This window comes from Megachile rotundata, chromosome 1, assembly GCF_050947335.1.
Source record: "Megachile rotundata isolate GNS110a chromosome 1, iyMegRotu1, whole genome shotgun sequence".
Lineage (NCBI taxonomy): Eukaryota > Metazoa > Arthropoda > Insecta > Hymenoptera > Megachilidae > Megachile > Megachile rotundata.
This window is the reverse complement of record NC_134983.1, coordinates 2,210,015-2,228,554: the sequence shown is the minus strand read 5'-3', so window position 1 is coordinate 2,228,554 and position 18,540 is coordinate 2,210,015. Positions and strand designations below refer to the sequence as shown.

General features: G+C 34.7%; 1 protein-coding gene across 9 annotated transcripts in view; it reads right to left on the bottom strand.

Annotated features, from left to right (window-relative positions):
- Positions 1-18,540, bottom strand: part of Gyc88E (Guanylyl cyclase at 88E) — a 134,324-nt gene that overhangs the window by 17,816 nt on the left and 97,968 nt on the right. For 7 of the 9 annotated variants that reach the window (XM_076534461.1, XM_076534485.1, XM_003706055.3 and 4 more), the window contains 3 exons: positions 17,783-17,973; positions 14,925-15,138; positions 323-596 (listed from right to left, as the gene is read on the bottom strand). In XM_076534461.1, coding sequence (XP_076390576.1) covers positions 323-596; positions 14,925-15,138; positions 17,783-17,950 — 656 coding nt within the window. In that variant the 5' untranslated portion in view covers positions 17,951-17,973. Of the gene's footprint in view, positions 1-322; positions 597-5,955; positions 6,087-14,924; positions 15,139-17,782; positions 17,974-18,540 lie in introns of those variants that run through there. The other 2 variants (XM_076534503.1, XM_076534492.1) reach the window with 2 other exon arrangements.

Genomic DNA, 18,540 nt, shown 5'->3' with positions numbered 1-18,540 from the left:
ATGGACACACGCAGTGCTGTAATTGCTTTATTTTTACCTTTAATCTTTTTCAGTTAAATACCTAACATTTTATCTTGGACGTAAGAAAAGAACAAAATTTTGTATGAAAAGGTGTTAAATGAGATAGGATCCAGAATTAATAGTTATTGAGATATTTTAAAATTAATAATCCTGTCTCAGAAAATGGCATATTACGTTTCTGAAGGCAGCGCAATCTTTGTTAAACGTTGAAAATAATAGTGCATAGAGTTAGAAGATTTAGAAATTTTTAAAATTTGAATACACTCTATGTACAATAGTATTATAAATAAACTATATTTACCCGAAAACGATGCAAAAAGGGAAAATCTCAAATAAAACGGAGGCACCAATTGGCAGATGTTTTTCTTCGCGCGTCATCGTCAGAGAAGCTTGAGTAAAGGCCCTGTTATCAAAGGTAAGCTGAAATGTGACGTGCACGGTGTCGAAAAGGACTTCTTCTCGCACCAGCTCAATCTGTAATTCCTTGTGATAAAAATGACGAGCCACTTCTCTTATCTGACCCATCGTATAATAAACGAATCCGCGTCGTTTGCTCCTGTAATGGAGAGTCAACCCTACAATACGAAAAAATGAACGTGAATTCGGATTGATTGAATGTCAGAGAAACAGAATCAGTTATAAAGAGACAAAAATATTTTTCTTCCTGTAGCATGTGTGAAGAAACTGAGATTAAACGTAAAGGACATATATATATAACATATGTACATATATACATTGTTGAACATGCTAAGTAACCCTACTAAAAGTGCGGTGTAGGGAAAAGAGACTTCGCTTAAATTCGCTGTAAGACAATTGTGGACTTTTGACTAACAAGGGACATTACCCAATCGCCGATTTTAATGCGCTTTGAATATGATATAGAACGCAAAAAAATATTTGACACGTATTTTTTTTTATCGGCCATCGTCCATGCTGAAGGGGTGAAAATGGCCCCCAAAGTTGGGGTTGCAAAACATATTTTCTCGAATATCTCAGGAACTATTAGGCCTAGACAAAAAATTAAAAGTGCAAATTTTTCTGTTTTAGAAAGCCAATAATATGGCCAAAGTGGATTTTTGCAAAATTTATTTGTTTAAAAAATATATTAGAAATTAACATTATTTTGCAAATATTTTTAATGAAACTTTGTACTATTTTGATCAAATTTTACACATGTAAACTAAAGGTCAAAAGACAAAATACGGATAAATTGGAATTTTTAATTTCGCTTGTGGAAAAAATATTATTGTCATTGAAGTTATACGTACATTTTTAACCGACTTCGAAAAAGGAGGAGGTTACTCAATTCGATCAGTACTTTTTTTTTTTTCTTTTTCCTATGTATGTTCGCGCATTGCGCCTAGCTGGATCGACCGATCGGAATGAAACCTTTTGCATATGGTAGGTGCTAACTCCTCATTGGTACCATTATCAAAAAATTTTTCATTTTTTAATTGCAAACTGTTGTTATTGCAGAAAAACCGGCAACTTTTAAAATAAACTTTTCTCGATTTTAATGCGCTTTCAATATCTTATCGCGGACATGATTCTGTACAATTTTGTTCATATACAAATTTCGCGGAAATGTTTAGTTTTCGAGATATTAGCGAAAAAAATTGTTATTAACTTTTGAAATCAACTTCGAACGATTTTAATGTCCTTTTAATATGTTGTCAGGGGCATGGTTCTGAACAATTTTGTTCATATACAAATTTCGCGGAAATGTTTAGTTTTCGAGATATTAGCAAAAATTGTTGTCAACTTTTGAAATCAACTTCGAACGATTTTAATGTCCTTTGAATATGTTGTTAGGGGCGTGGTTCTGGACAACTTTTTCCTCTTGCAAAATTGACGGAAAGCTTTTGTTTTCGAGATATTACAGAAATTGTTGTTAACTTTTGAAGCCAACTTCGAACGATTTTTATGTCCTTCTAATACGTTATTAGTAGCATGATTCTAAACGAGTTTTTCCTTATGCATAATTGACGGAAAACTTTAGTTTTCGTGATATTAGCGAATAACTATTGTTATTATTATTAGTGGAACGCCCCGTGCTATGCACGGGAAAGACAAGAAAGGGCAATTACAATGCACTGTACCAAAACACTAACTAAGCTTTGCCGCTTTGACACGCAACTTATGCAGCAAGATGAGTTCACGTTGACGTTGGTGTATTATTCCCATTGCTTGGTACAGTCTCCCTACCGTTCTAACAAACATTTTTTTTATTTTTTAGTTGCAAAGGATTATTTTTTCTATGCATGTTCGGCGGTTTTTCCTAGGTGGGTGGTCCGATCGGAACAAAGCCGTTCGCATCTTGTGGAGTCTAACTCCCCATTGATACCATTATCAAAAATTTTTTCATTTTTTAGTTGCAAAGGATTATTGTTGCAAAAAAAGTTGAAAAACGAATATCCATGTTATCTTTTACTTAATTATGTTCATGGCATTTACGCAGACAAAAAAAAGCCCGGAAGAACTGTCTCACAGTATCCTATACAATTCTCCTCATTCCACTAAAGTGAAATAAAATAATTTTCAGAAAAAAAATACACCGACTTCGAAATGCACTAAAAAGTATAAAATAATTTCTATTTCCTAATGAAGTAATTTCTATTTCTTTGAATCATACAATTACGTCACAGATATGAATGAAACCTATTTACTCGTTAGGTAGTATATTAAATACATTTCAACCTTTTCGAAGGCGGCGCAAAATTAAAAATACCTCAGTAAACGTTGCTGCCAATAACCAGTTGATTGTGGCATGGCGTATAGGAAATTAATAAATCCTGAGAAAGAATACGTACCATTATAGATATATCTAGTAATATACGTAAATGTAACGACTGCATCTTCATTTCGCAACGTTTCTGATATAAATGAAATTGAATTGACTTCGTTCGCATGTGGAAGCCATGGCTCTAAGAACCTATAAACGGAGCCCACGACGCGGGAATTACCAAATTTGCGGCAGATGGACTCTATCTTTATAGCATATGCGGCGATCGAGTCTTTCCGTCGCATACTCTATGAATCTATCCCTTTGCGGACTACCGCCGCATATATGCGTTCTGCGTAAATCATCAAATTGGCTGAAGAACTCATATATGCGTTTGGCGAAAACAATTGATTGAGCCGAGAAACGCATATATGTGTCCTACGTAAATGCGTGGCTATGGCCGAGAAACTTAACTATGCGTTCCGCGAAAACAACTGATAGAGCCGAGAAACGCGTACATGTGTGCATGCGCGTAAATCTGTGCATGTACATACAATATGTCCGGAATTTGACTTGGAATGCTATGAACGAAAACCGCGTTTAAACAGAAATATGCGCTGGCAATTTTTAATGACTATCGCGGCAGGAGCTCGGCCCCACGGTACGGTTCACTTCGAACCGTCCCGTTCGCAAAGGGCTAGATAGACCATAGTTACATTCTATACGCATTAACACCTACTTCGCGGTGTGCTGTCGGATTATATGTATAGAAAAAAAATAGCTATACAAGCTTTGCCTATGTTTGGCTGTCCAAAGGTTGACATGTTCAAGAAAATCTTTTAATTATGCGCCGCCTCCGAAAAGGTTGAAATTTGAAATGTATTTAATATACTATCTAACGAGTAAATAGGTTTCATTCATATCTGTGACGTAATTGTAGGATTCAAAGAAATAGAAATTACTTCATTAGGAAATAGAAATTATTTTATACTTTTTAGTGCATTTCGAAGTCGGTGTATTTTTTTTTCTGAAAATTATTTTTATACCTTCCGTTCGGTGCACAACTGATTTCTATACGTAATATTCTGGAAATTGTATTATATTACATTTTTTACACTAACTTATTTAAAAAAAGAATTTGAAGGTCCAAAGGTGCCTCTATAAAAATATGTCGTTCGAGTCATATATCGCATTTGATCCGCGTTATGGGCGCATACTGGTGGCAGTATTCGACGCACGGAGGATTGTAAGATATATAGTAACACTGAAATTATAGTCTTTTTGTAATTTTCAAAATTATGTCTTTTATTTTGAAATGAATTTCTAATGTATTATAAACGGTAGTAAACGTAAAAGATGTAATGATGTTATGCATTATGAAATCGAAACGGATATCAGTATTTGTCAGCGTATATTTTGTAAAAGTGTCATAGTTTTAATTTGATTGAAACTAAAGTCAACGGGATTATCAAAATGTTCCAATCTACTTCTGATGCAACCATACTGTACCATGCGTACTTAAACAGTTTTTTATACCTAGGTGCGGACAATTGATTATGAATTAAAGGACACATTTTGATAATTATGTCCCATGCCCGTACGTTAATTTGTAAATCTAACGTAGACAAAAGATTTAATATTTAATGCGCGAAATTTTTCCATGTTCTATAACCACATACATCAGAAGGTTGTATTAATCCAGTAGCGATTTTTTAATACTTAAAACTGTCAAAGTTTTATTTGGCGATATGATATTTCTTATCAAAATTTTAAAAAATTAAAAAATTATTAAAAAAGTGATATTTTCAAAGTTACCCAATCTAATAATATATATTTTACAATCGTGAAGCAATTCTTAATCAACAGATGTAATTCCTTTAATTGCACGTATTCAACATCATTATGAAGATATTACAACAGAAATCAGTTGTGCACCGAACGGAAGGTATAAAATGTATGTATAACTTCAACGACAATAATATTTTTTCCACAAGCGAAATTAAAAATTCCAATTTATCCGTATTTTGTCTTTTGACCTATAGTCTACATGTGCAAAATTTGATCAAAATAGTACAAAGTTTCATTAAAAAAATTTACAAAATAATGTTAATTTTTAACATATTTTTTAAACAAATAAATTTTTCAAAAATCCACTTAGGCCATATTATTGGCCTTCTAAAACAGAAAAATTTGCACTTTTAATTTTTTGTCTAGGCCTAATAGCTCCTGAAATATTCGAGAAAATATGTTTTGCAACCCCAACTTTGGGGGCCATTTTCACCCCTTCAGCATGGACGATGGCCGATAAAAAAAATACGTGTCAAATATTTTTTTGCGTTCTATATCATACTCAAAACGCACCAAAATCGGCGATTGGCGATTGGGTAATGTCCCTTGTAAGGATCGTGAATATTCAGAGAGTGAATATAGTAAACCAAACTTTCAAATTTAGAAATTTTGAAGTTTACAAACGTAGAACTTTGGAAATTTCAAATTTCGGACCGTTGAAAATCTAGAAATTTAAGCATTTCATTAAAAATTTCAATTTACTTCTGGCTAATCTTGAAGTTTAAAAATTGGAAAAGTCCTGCATCGAAAAAATCTGAAATTTTCAGGTTCACATATTTGATTTCCCAAAATGGAAGAGAAATTATGTAATCCTGTGTCTGTATACAAACAGTAAGTAGCAGAATGGAATGCCTCCACAATTTTGTGAGCAATACATATTTAATACAATGTTGTAGCGATACTTATTGTCAGAGACTCTAATAAATACATATTTTTTATGGTGTCTAATAGCCAAACAAATTATATTATTATGAATTTTTCTGCATCTCAGCAATTTCGGTAAGTGCAAACAGATCTTGTTAAATTTGATTTAGAAAAAGTTCTTCAAATTCGACAATTTGAAAATTTTATAACTTCTGTAATTTGAAGAATTTTTAAAACTGTAAAATCTAATGAATTTATAGAAAATTTAGAGAATTAGAAATTTGGAGATTTGAATATTTAAGAATTAGAGACTTATAAGCATTGGAAAATTTGAAAAATTGGAAATTTAAAAATTTCTAAAATATGTGAGAATTTAGAAAATTTGGATTTAGCGAAAATCCACACATCATCTAATTTATAAAAAATGATGTGTTTTACTTAGGAGGTGTTGTACAAATAATAAACTTTAATAATAAAATTATTTTATATAAATAAAATACCATTCAGTGCACTTCTATGGTTGAATCACATAATATATTCCGACGCTTTACCAAAATAGTCAGTACAATAAATAAGAGAAAGAATTATAATAACACACTTTTTACACTTGTTTAAAAAGTTTTAAGATAAATATAAAATGACTTCGGACTTTTTTGTTTTTCGTATAATGTTTCCCAGTTTTGTATGTGAAACTTCACCTGTATTTTCTGTGAATAAAAATTATAAGCAAATATTATATAAACATAGCTTTTAAATGTTTTATTGGAAAATTATGCGGAATATACGAAATGATACCAGGTAATTTTCTCCTTCAAATTACATACAAATAATTGTCGATTTTCAGAATTTTTTAAGTAACTTAATCGTACAAAATGTAAACGTGAAGTCGACTGTGCAAATTATAAAAACGAAGTGCGGTCCTCGAGGAGCCCTCGTTCATTTTATATTGTTCATTCCCCTACGACGTCTCCTAGCAACCACGCCGATTTCTCGAAAAATCGACCACGTGCCCTCCGTCAATCTTTGTTTCGCGGCCATCCCTCTACGGCCGAACTGCCGAACCTTACGATGCCGCCCGCTCTCTGTGATCGAACCTCCGCGCCGCCTAGCCGCGTGCCAACACCGACGACTCGCCGGCCCTTATCGGTATTCGCCAGCAAACCGAGCGGTCCACACCTTTGTACGCGTTTCCAGAAATTACTCGTCAAGAGACGTCGCCGAAGAATGTATTCTTTCTTATTCGCCGAAGTGCGCACCAGGATTCGCCGACATACCGCAATTGCATTAAATACTTATTAATTTGCGTTTTACTTGGAATCTCAGAGCATGTGCCACGTGCCACGCGCACCATGCACATGTACATTTCTTAGAAAATTAATTATTTATCCTTCTCGAGTGACCTACCTGAACCTGGCACCCGACTTTCAAAAATTTTATTTCTTTCAATTGCATCGTATTTAGCATCGTTTGTACCCGTTTGTACCACCTTTGTTTTCGTTTGTACCCCAAGGGGTGAAAAGTTACTAGGGGGTGAAAAATACCCCAGCACCCCACTTTAACATTTTTTAATTCTTTCAAAGCCATCATAAAAAGGGACGTCCGTAGAGGTTTGTACCACCCTCACTTTCGTTTGTACCCCAAGGGGTGCGTTTATACCGCGTTTTGAAAGTACGTCCAAGGGGTAACTTCGCCATTTTTTGAGATATTCCAAATCTTCTTGCGGGTGCTGATTCCTAGTCGTTTGTACCCGTTTGTACCCCAAGGGGTGCGTTTGTACCGCCTTTCGGAAGTACCCCCAAGGGGTAACTTCGCCATTTCTTGAGATATTCCAAATCTTCTTGCGGGTGCTGATTCCTAGTCGCTTGTACCCGTTTGTACCACCCTCACATTCGTTTGTACCTCAAAGGGTTCGTTTGTACCGCGTTTTGAAAAAAATCCCCTAGAGGTAACTTCGTCAATTTTGGGAATTTTTTAAATCTTCTTGGGGGTGCTGTTTCCTATTCGTCTCTAGAGGTTTGTACCACCTTTACTTTCGTTTGTACCTCAAAGGGTTCGTTTGTACCGCGTTTTGAAAAAAATTCCCCTAGAGGTAACTTCGTCAATTTTGGGAATTTTTCAAATGTTCTAGGGGGTGCTGTTTCCTCTTCGCCTGTGGAGGTTTGTACCACCTTTACTTTCGTTTGTACCTCAAAGGGTTCGTTTGTACCGCATTTTGAAAAAAATCCCCTAGAGGTAACTTCGTCAATTTTGGGAATTTTTTAAATCTTCTTGGGGGTGCTGTTTCCTATTCGTCTCTAGAGGTTTGTACCACCTTTACTTTCGTTTGTACCTCAAAGGGTTCGTTTGTACCGCGTTTTGAAAAAAATTCCCCTAGAGGTAACTTCGTCAATTTTGGGAATTTTTCAAATCTTCTTAGGGGTGCTGTTTCCTATTCGTCTCTAGAGGTTTGTACCACCTTTACTTTCGTTTGTACCTCAAAGGGTTCGTTTGTACCGCGTTTTGAAAAAAATTCCCCTAGAGGTAACTTCGTCAATTTTGGGAATTTTTCAAATCATCTTAGGGGTGCTGTTTCCTATTCGTCTCTAGAGGTTTGTACCACCTTTACTTTCGTTTGTACCTCAAAGGGTTCGTTTGTACCGCGTTTTGAAAAAAATCCCCTAGAGGTAACTTCGTCAATTTTGGGAATTTTTTAAATCTTCTTGGGGGTGCTGTTTCCTATTCGTCTCTAGAGGTTTGTACCACCTTTACTTTCGTTTGTACCTCAAAGGGTTCGTTTGTACCGCGTTTTGAAAAAAATTCCCCTAGAGGTAACTTCGTCAATTTTGGGAATTTTTCAAATCATCTTAGGGGTGCTGTTTCCTATTCGTCTCTAGAGGTTTGTACCACCTTTACTTTCGTTTGTACCTCAAAGGGTTCGTTTGTACCGCGTTTTGAAAAAAATCCCCTAGAGGTAACTTCGTCAATTTTGGGAATTTTTTAAATCTTCTTGGGGGTGCTGTTTCCTATTCGTCTCTAGAGGTTTGTACCACCTTTACTTTCGTTTGTACCTCAAAGGGTTCGTTTGTACCGCATTTTGAAAAAAATCCCCTAGAGGTAACTTCGTCAATTTTGGGAATTTTTCAAATTTTCTTGGGGGTGCTGTTTCCTCTTCGCCTGTGGAGGTTTGTACCACCTTTACTTTCGTTTGTACCTCAAAGGGTTCGTCTATACCCACTGTTCAAAAAATACCATAGTGTTAACTGCGACATTGTACATATACAGTATGGTGTTCGTAAATGTGAAAAACATCTTTGTCGTAAGAGTAAAAATTAATAAACAGTCAAAGGCTATATCCGATCGTTTACAAAGCCGACGAACATCGAGTATCGGTGAGACACATATTAATGCAAGCAAGGGAAAATATCGCAATTTTATTTCTTATTATTTTATTATAGAACTTTTATTTTTATAAATTTTATGGGAATTTTATGGAACTTTCTTGTTTGAAATGGCACCATACACAATAAATTCTAATCATAATTACTTCTCTAGTAAACTATGAATCGGACTTTTATACTTAAGACTAAATTCGCGTATACGACAGAGTTATGAATTGCTCCTAACGACTCGCTACTCAAGTAATTATCATCGTAATTATATCGTGTGTGGTATTATTTCATGAGAGAAACGAAACAAATGCGATAGTAAAAGTGTCATTTACGAAAAACGGAAGACATAGAATTATAACTTTTTAATTTAGAAGGCTGCACACATTTTTTGTATCGCTAATCTTTTCTACGTTCAGTACACTATAAAAAATGCAATACCTATTCTATAATTGTGAAATTTCAGACTCGAAATTTTCATACCTATGGAGAAAATAGTGTACTACATACAGTAATTCGTCTCAGAGTGCTGCTCTTGTTTCCCTCTCACAGTACGCAAGACATCTCTTTCTGCGCCTATGCCTTGCGTTATTGCTGCGCCTATGTTAGTCTCGCTCGAGTCAATCAAATGCAACACTGTATTCACCGCTTTGCCTTTGACGCAATCTGATATAGCAATATAATTTTTTCTAATGTATAGAAAAATTATAAATGTTTCTGATATAAATAAATGTTCGTAATATAGAAATAGAATCTTTTAATTTTTACATTTTTTGACTGCTAACTTGTGTAACATTTTTGTGAGGGTTTTTCAATTAAATTGAGACCAAACATGGCATAATTTGGATAATATTTATCATTCATTAAAAAACGGATTGCTCTAACATGTCGATTCAGGATCCGTAAGTGATTTTTGACTTTGCAACGAAGAATACAAATTCCCCACAGACCGGCTTGAAAACAGCGAATGAATTTTCACTTCGCAATGTGTCCCTTTCCCCCCGACGTCTTTCCGAATCAATTCCTGTATTGCTTCTGGAAAGTCTGTTAAAACATCGACAAGCATTTAAATGTCTCGCCGGCTTTTTCTGTTAGTTTGGCGAGTTGGTGGCGCGGCGGCTCGCTTTTGTTAACGCCGGCAAAGACAAGCCGCGGCGGGTAATAAAGAGCTGTCGAATTTCGATTTTCATGTCTGCTGTTTACACAGTGTAAGGTTTAGGTTCCGACCTACATTACACTGAGAATTAAATTACTGTATAAAGAAGATTAAAGAGGTGGCTAGCGCGATGGTCATGATCGCTCCGTTCATATAAATCAATAAAATATAGCAATTAAATTAACGCGTAAATTATATTATTAATTTAACAACGAATTAAAAATATTAAAACGTTTCTAATCACATCACGTTTCGTTTACATTATGTATACTTCTTCATTGACTACATTAACTTAAACAAAAAAAAAAATATACTAATCGAATTGAGTAACCTCCTCCTTTTTCGAAGTCGGTTAAAAAGTGAAATAACATCTTTATTGCGATGAGTGGTACCTTTTGTTTATGACGCATCAACGCGCTGCACAGTACTTTGCATATGTGGGCATTGCGGACAAAATTTATAACTTATCTTCTGTATAGAATATTCCTGTTATTGTTCGTCTAATTCAATTTTATATGGCTGTTTTTTCAATCTGCTATACTGTTAGAAAATTTAAAGTTTGTATAAATGCAACGACCAAAGCGGGACGTATGCATGTTAGATATACTATTTTTTTAATTATCAGCGATGGGTATTCGGTGAAGGTTCTGGGTTAGGTGCCATGCGGTCTCTTTATTCTCCCCACTCTGTGACCAGATCCTTCTAGAATATCCTAACCGCTTTTCACGCGCTACGCAGCACCATGACAAGTCATTGATTACGAAGCACAATACTTTCTGTAAACTAAATCATTCAAAACTATAGGAGGCAGTGAAGTGGAGAGCGAGGCAGTGTCTAATTTTTAATAATAAATAATAAAGTTCAATATTTTATTCACAAGCGAAGTGTTGCAAAACAAATGTCATTGAATAGAATGCAAAATATATATTCTCTCGGTACAACGAAAACGTGGGAAGAAAACGAAGAATGGAAAAGGGGGTGACTTTCTGAAACTGGGAATTCCTCAATATCTCCGCCAACGGTCATCAGGCCCAAACCGTTACAGGGTTGACCGTTCGGCACTCGGCCTTCTATAAATTACCGTAGCAGTAATAAATCTGATAATCGCCTCGGCTTTTTTAAATTACATTCGGAATCAGAAAATAACAACTACGTTAACCTTGGGCTCAACGTGCAAACCACCCGAGTAAAAACTATTTAAAAAATGTTCAATATTTCAAACCTTCTTAACTTTACAATAATTATCTTATGGATCTGCACTTTGACGATTTTCAAAAAAAGTGCATCGACCTCTAATCATTATACAGTATTGATTCGTAACAAGCAACAGTTTTGTGATTCGTAACAAGCAAATTTCTATCCCCTCTTGTTTGTTTAAAGTCGGCTGCTGAGTGAGAGATCCGAGAAAGAGTGAGAGGTCCGCGAAACCGAAGAAGTCATAAATTTTCACGGTCAACCGAACAGTTTAGTGGAAAGAGGACAGAATATATATATTGTTTTCTCACTCTGATGCATAGCGATTCTGTCGTCCATTCAACTAATTCTACATTGATTCGTAATAAGCCACTTGCTCGGGTCTGACCATTTGTTTGTTACGAATCCGGTATATTATACATAGACATGTTCCATTCACAAAATCTTACTTGTATTAAAAAGGGAAAGAATGTTATGTTCTGTCCTTGTCTAAAGAATAACATCTCTGCTCGACCGATTACTTTATAGTTTACCGCTACCGTCGCGTCGTCGCGCTTGGGAACAAAGGCAAGCCCAATAGTATACGTGATTCGTAACAAGCAACTCGCCAGACCCGAGCGAATTACTTATTACGAATTAATACTGTACACTATTCTCTCCGTAAATGTGAAAAAGATCTCTAACGTAAGAGTAAAAATTTTATCCCCACTACTGGTGGGATCCTCCTCGGAATCAGTCAAGAATAAATCACATTCAGTCGCCGAAACAACGAGAATCAAATATCGGTGACACATACTAATGCAAGAAAAGGAAAAGATCGCAATTTTCTTATTTCTTACTAATTTTTCATAAAATTTTTACTGTCGTATTTATCTAGCTTTCCTGATTAACATGACACCAAACATGATATAATTACGTTAACAATTGTATGTGTAACGAGTGAATAAAATTTTTAACATAAAAACGGAAAGCGAATGGAAAAGAAAGAGAGGCAGACGGTTGAAGCATCCGGCAAAAATTAAAAGACTCACGCGTGTTCTGCCAATTAAATTCAAAACTCAAAATTCTTTATTTTTGGTTTTTCGTCAATGGAACTTTTACCATCGTATTTGCCTCGTATCTTTGATGAAAATGACACCAAACAGGATGTAATTTGAGTTATATTTAGTCATCGATATACGTACAACATTTGAAATTACAAATAAATATATGATAGTAAAAGTGGTACAAACCTCTGCAGGCGAAGACGAAACAGCACCCCCAAGAAGATTTGAAAAATTCCCAAAATTGACGAAGTTACCTCTAGGGGATTTTTTTCAAAACGCGGTACAAACGAACCCTTTGAGGTACAAACGAAAGTAAAGGTGGTACAAACCTCCACAGGCGAATAGGAAACAGCACCCCCAACAAGATTTGAAAAATTCCCAAAATTGGCGAAGTTACTTCTAGGGGATTTTTTTCAAAACGCGGTACAAACGAACCCTTTGAGGTACAAACGAATGTGAGGATGGTACAAACGGGTACAAACGACTAGGAATCAGCACCCGCAAGAAGATTTGGAATATCTCAAGAAATGGCGAAGTTACCCCTTGGGGGTACTTCCGAAAGGCGGTACAAACGCACCCCTTGGGGTACAAACAAATGTGAGGGTGGTACAAACGGGTACAAACGACTAGGAATCAGCACCCGCAAGAAGATTTGGAATATCGCAAAAAATGGCGAAGTTACCCCTTGGACGTACTTTCAAAACGCGGTATAAACGCACCCCTTGGGGTATAAACGAAAGTGAGGGTGGTACAAACCTCTACGGACGTCCCTTTTTATGATGGGTTTGAAAGAATTAAAAAATGTTAAAGTGGGGTGCTGGGGTATTTTTCACCCCCTAGTAACTTTTCACCCCTTGGGGTACAAACGAAAACAAAGGTGGTACAAACGGGTACAAACGATGCTAAATACGATGCAATTGAAAGAAATAAAATTTTTGAAAGTCGGGTGCTAATTTCAGGTAGGTTCTCGAGTGCTACCGATTCCGCAGACAGCCAGCCGGAACGCGGGTCGAACTAGCTCGCCACCGCCCGGGTTTTTATCTTTCCCGAGCGGTGTGGTCCTCGGTGTTATGGTAAGCACCACCATTCCCGGACAAATTCTAAACCCTCGGTGCTACGGTGATGTTTTTCATGCCGAAATACTCATGGTGTTCGACGAATATGGCCACAGGTTTCCCTGTGCACGGAGGGTTTCGAGGCATGGGACCGCCATACCTGCTGTTCTTTACTAGTTGCTCCCGAAAACCCCTTTAGTTTCGTCTGATCATTTGTGTGCTGTTTTGGCTACTGTTTCATGCTCTGATTTTCCCTCGCTAATCTATTTCTATTCGTAACAATATACAAATGCAACATTACATGTAAAGAACACAAGGGACAAACAAAATGTTTTGGTAATAAAATAATGGTCTTGATGTATGAAACAAGTGAAGAAAAATTTATTATTCGCGTAACTTGTATCTTATAGTTAAAATATACATACAATTTCTTAAAAATTGAACTTCGCGATATGGATTTGACTGAAAAATACCATTATCAATTTAACGTTATTGGCTATTTCGGGACTCTGAGTAAACGGTTTCCAATTTAAAATATGCTACTATTGAAAGAAAAAATCAAGAGTGAGGCCTGTGAAACATGGTAGTCAAGTAATTTTCTATGCTGTCCTTAGAGCCTCTGGCGCAGGAAAATATCGAAATTCTGCTGTACACAGGATGGAACAATAACTATTAGCACCTTAAATATCTTTAAATCTATAAGGCTCAGAGAAAGTATAATGTAACCAAAATTCCACGGTACGAAGGGGTCTGTTATAGTATAGCGTTAGTAATTTTTGTCCAGGAGAGGTCTTTCGGTGATATGAAGGTGATCACCGTTGTTTTTAAATGCGGCGGTATGTTTTTTTACTTACATTTTGATAGAGTATTTCAAGGCGAATACAATGATCTATTGGGAAGATCATTCATGGTCCGGGTTAAGACAATTATGATGGAAAATAATTTACTTTCAGGAAATGGTCGAATTTCCTTGCCGTCTCTGATTGTTGATATTATGTACTTTATCTCTATCTCGTAATGGCTTGTTAAATCGATATAAATATTAAATCAAGCTGCACACTTCATCTGCACATGCTATGATTAGTCGTTTATGAGAATATCTGCCGAACGATGCAAATCTCAAGTTTCTAAAATGCGTTATTCAATAGCGGGAAAAGTAGATATAGTTTTTGTTTATGAGGAGTGTCGTCAAATGGTAAGAGATGGCGTTCATTCGTATGCTGAGCGTAGTCGTGTGTTACTGTTAATTAAGTAAATCAACGACACTTGACCATTTCCTAAAAGTAAATTAATTTCCATTACAATTAGCTTAACCCAAGCCATAAATGATCTTTCCAATAAATCGCCTTGGAATACTCTATTAAAACGTAAGTAAAAAAACATACCGTTTCATTTACAAAACAGATGATGACGTTCGTATTTCCGAAGTCTTCACTTGGACAAAACTTATTACATATCGCTATACGTATAATAAACCGCTTTGTACCGTATAATTTTGGTTATACTAATTTTTCTTTGGGTCTTATAAATTGAAAGATATTTGAAGTGTTAATAGTTATTGCCCTACTCTGCATAGTAGGGATTTATTGAATGGCTACCGTAATTGGAATGATTAAAATAAAATGTGTAATTAGTTACTCAAAAATCACTCACCTTGTCGCGTCTCGTTTTCACATATAAACGAAGGAGCTCTCATCCTAGGGTAGGAGAATTTCAGATATTCGTGTAAATTGTCCAATCCATTAAGGAAATCTCTTACGTGACGTCCAAGTACTGAAAGCACACGATCATAACCGTACTGCCCAACAAATCCTACGAAGTGTACACCCATCTGATCGAAAAATTCTTTTTCCGTAATGCCAAGTACCTGTGATACGAGCGAAAAATATAATATACCATGAATTAAGTAAGCATATTTAAGTGTAACGTATAAGTACAAATTTTTCTAACCATCTGTTTTTACTGTTGCGGAACATACCTTATCAGAAAGCACAGAGAAAAATACATACAGGACGTTCGAAAAATAGTACACAAACTATAAATTCTCCTCGCAAAAGTTTCTGTACAATTATGAAATCACTCGCTACGTTTTTGTAGAATGTGTAAGTTCAATATTCTAGATATTACTTCTTCAATCACGAATTTTTTTCGAAACTAATTAATTCTTTTTGACGTCCACGTGCTTGCGAACGAAAAATTTCTAAATTTTTAAATTTTAATTTCTAAATTTGATTAAAAAATGTACCCAAATGGTGCGCTAACTTTTCACAGGATATATGCAGTTACCATGAATGTTTTAACGTCTATTTCTAACATAGAATCTGTATGTTGTGTTTTACACTATTTTTGGAACACTCTGTACAAGGAACAGAAAATATTGACGAATGAATCATTTTTTAATACCCGTTTATAAAATGATATTTGGCAACAATATGATACGGGTACTCTTAATCAAGATTACTAAATTTAAAATAGATTATGTGAGAATTTGATAATATAGTGCATTTCGGCAACGTCTTATTTTACTTCATTATTTTATTATACATTATTCAAGAAATAAATGTATACACTAGTCTTAAATAAAACTGACTTCCCTTGCTGTAATTAGTCTGCATCTTACCTGCTTTCTTGTAATTAAGAGAGACATTGTCAATTTAATTTTTCGATTAGTAAGCAGACTACAATTTGCACATTTCAGAAAAATTCGTAACTTAATACTTAAACTAACATTTGCCTTTTGTTAAAATTTAAACATGTTTCTTATATCGTAATACATATTACACTGTCCAACAAATTTTGACTTTTTTTCGACGTTTCCAATTTCGTCCAGTGATTCTTATAGCCTTTTTCGCGCTGATTACGAATCTGCAACCCGTTTTTCTGCAGCACGTACAGTTTTTGAGAAATTTGAGTTTGAAAAAAAAAACACATTTTTTAAATTTGAACCAATTTTGTGAGGTAACTATAAAACATACTAAGATTCTGTTTACATCAAAAAATTCTATAGACTTTCCCGAATACAACGATACCTGCGTTTTATGCATTCTGAATGTTTAAATATGTTTAAATGACCGTTGAACGCCGAGAGACATGGATTTTGCACCAATTTTTGCGTATATTTTTCAATTTATCTTAAAAAGTAAGGGTCTAGTGGAAAATTGAACTATACCACACGATAGAGCAGATTTTCACCTTTAAAATGCACCCCTAGAAAGTTGCAACGTCGTTTTTTTTACGATGCCAAAAAGCAAAATAGCAACGCGCGTGACGAAACAAGGGCGGTGGTGCTCCACGCCAGAGCGTAATCGCATTAATATAGGCGCGATACGGAACGGCTGCTCTGATGCAGAGCACCACTAGCCTCGTCTCGTGTCGCGCGTTGCTATTTTGCTTTTTGGCGTCGTAAAAAAACGACGTTGCAACTTTCTAGGGGTGCATTTTAAAGGTGAAAATCTGCTCTATCGTGTGGTATAGTTCAATTTTCCACTAGACCCTTACTTTTTAAGATAAATTGAAAAATATACGCAAAAATTGGTGCAAAATCCATGTCTCTCGGCGTTCAATGTTCATTTAAACATGTTTAAACATTCAGAATGCATAAAACGCAGGTATCGTTGTATTCGGGAAAGTCTATAGAATTTTTTGATGTAAACAGAATCTTAGTATCTTTTATAATTACCTCACAAAATTGGTTCACATTTAAAAAATGTGTTTTTTTTTTCAAACTCAAATTTCTCAAAAACTGTACGTGCTGCAGAAAAACGGGTTGCAGATTCGTAATCAGCGCGAAAAAGGCTATAAGAAACACTGAATGAAAATAGAAACGCCAATTGGCTGTTGGACAGTGTTATATTTGAATATTGATTCATTTATTTATGTTTGAGTACAATTTAAATTTCCTACGTTTCTTGGAATTCTACAATTTAAGTGCAATGACCAAAATTTCTTTGGAGACCATTTTTCTTCCCTTATTAAAACACTATTTATGTACATTTTTTACTCATTAATCATTTTTTACATGTTAATCATTCAATCAGTAGTAAATAATGAGTAAACATTACGAATTAATATTCTTAATTTTGTAATTTTAATTATTTATTATTATTTTTAGCGATACATTATTATTTTCTAACATTATTTTTCTTGCGTGATTAAAAAATAAATTATTTATGACTGACTTGTTAAAACTTGAACCTTAAATATTATTTGATCTAATAATATAAAAAAATACTGAATTTTATTTCATTATTATCACTTTGTGTCGTCCATTTTTCATAATTTTGTAAATTATCATTTTTATTCTTTTTCTCATAATTTTAAAATAGTTAATGTGATGTAATGAATACCTTCCAGTTTATTTTAACATTACACTGCTACAAAAAAAGATTTGTGAGATTGTAAATGTGACAACGAGATCCAATAAAAATTGTAATTCTTTTATTTTAATTTTAATATTCTTGGAGAGCATACGTGATAGTATGAAATTAAAAATAATTTTATGCCATTCTTACCTGAATAGCCTTCTTCGCTAATCTGGGTATAAGATTTTCAGGGTAAACCTGATGAACACTGAAACTAGGTTGATCTACGGCTGCCTGTCGTCGAATCTCTTCCCATCTATCTTCTCCATAGATCTGCCGTATGTATTCAGACAAGTTTTCTAAAATTAGGCCGTACATCTTTGCTAATTTTCACTCGTTTCCTATTACAACAGAAAATATAATGATTTAATCTATCTTTCTGGAATAAAATCACCCCAGATGACAAGGGTAAATAAATATTATCTAATAACTAACAAGGAGAAAGAAGTAGATGCACAGTGATAAATCACATTTTAATTTTAGTGAGAAAATGTGTCATATAAATGCGATGTTATTATAACGGGCGTAATAATGTTCCTTGAATTATTATCAGTTTATATCTGAGAAAGAAATATTGTGAAATATTTGTCATAAAATACAGGGTGATTTTAAAAACTAGAACAAGTTACTACTCTTTTTAACGTAGAAATAGAAGAAATACAGGAGAAAATTGTATAACATAATACGTCCTAATATTACTTTTTATAAGTGTTGAATAAGTGTTTAAATGTTCCACCATTACACTTCAAATATTTTCTAATACGTTTTTTTTTACATTTTTCGTTATACGCTTTAGTTGACTTGTACTGACATTCAAACAATGCATTTTAATTCGCTCCTTTAAATCGTCAATTGATATAAAAGAATTTCTAACACATTGTCATAAAGTACATTTCTGATATACATTA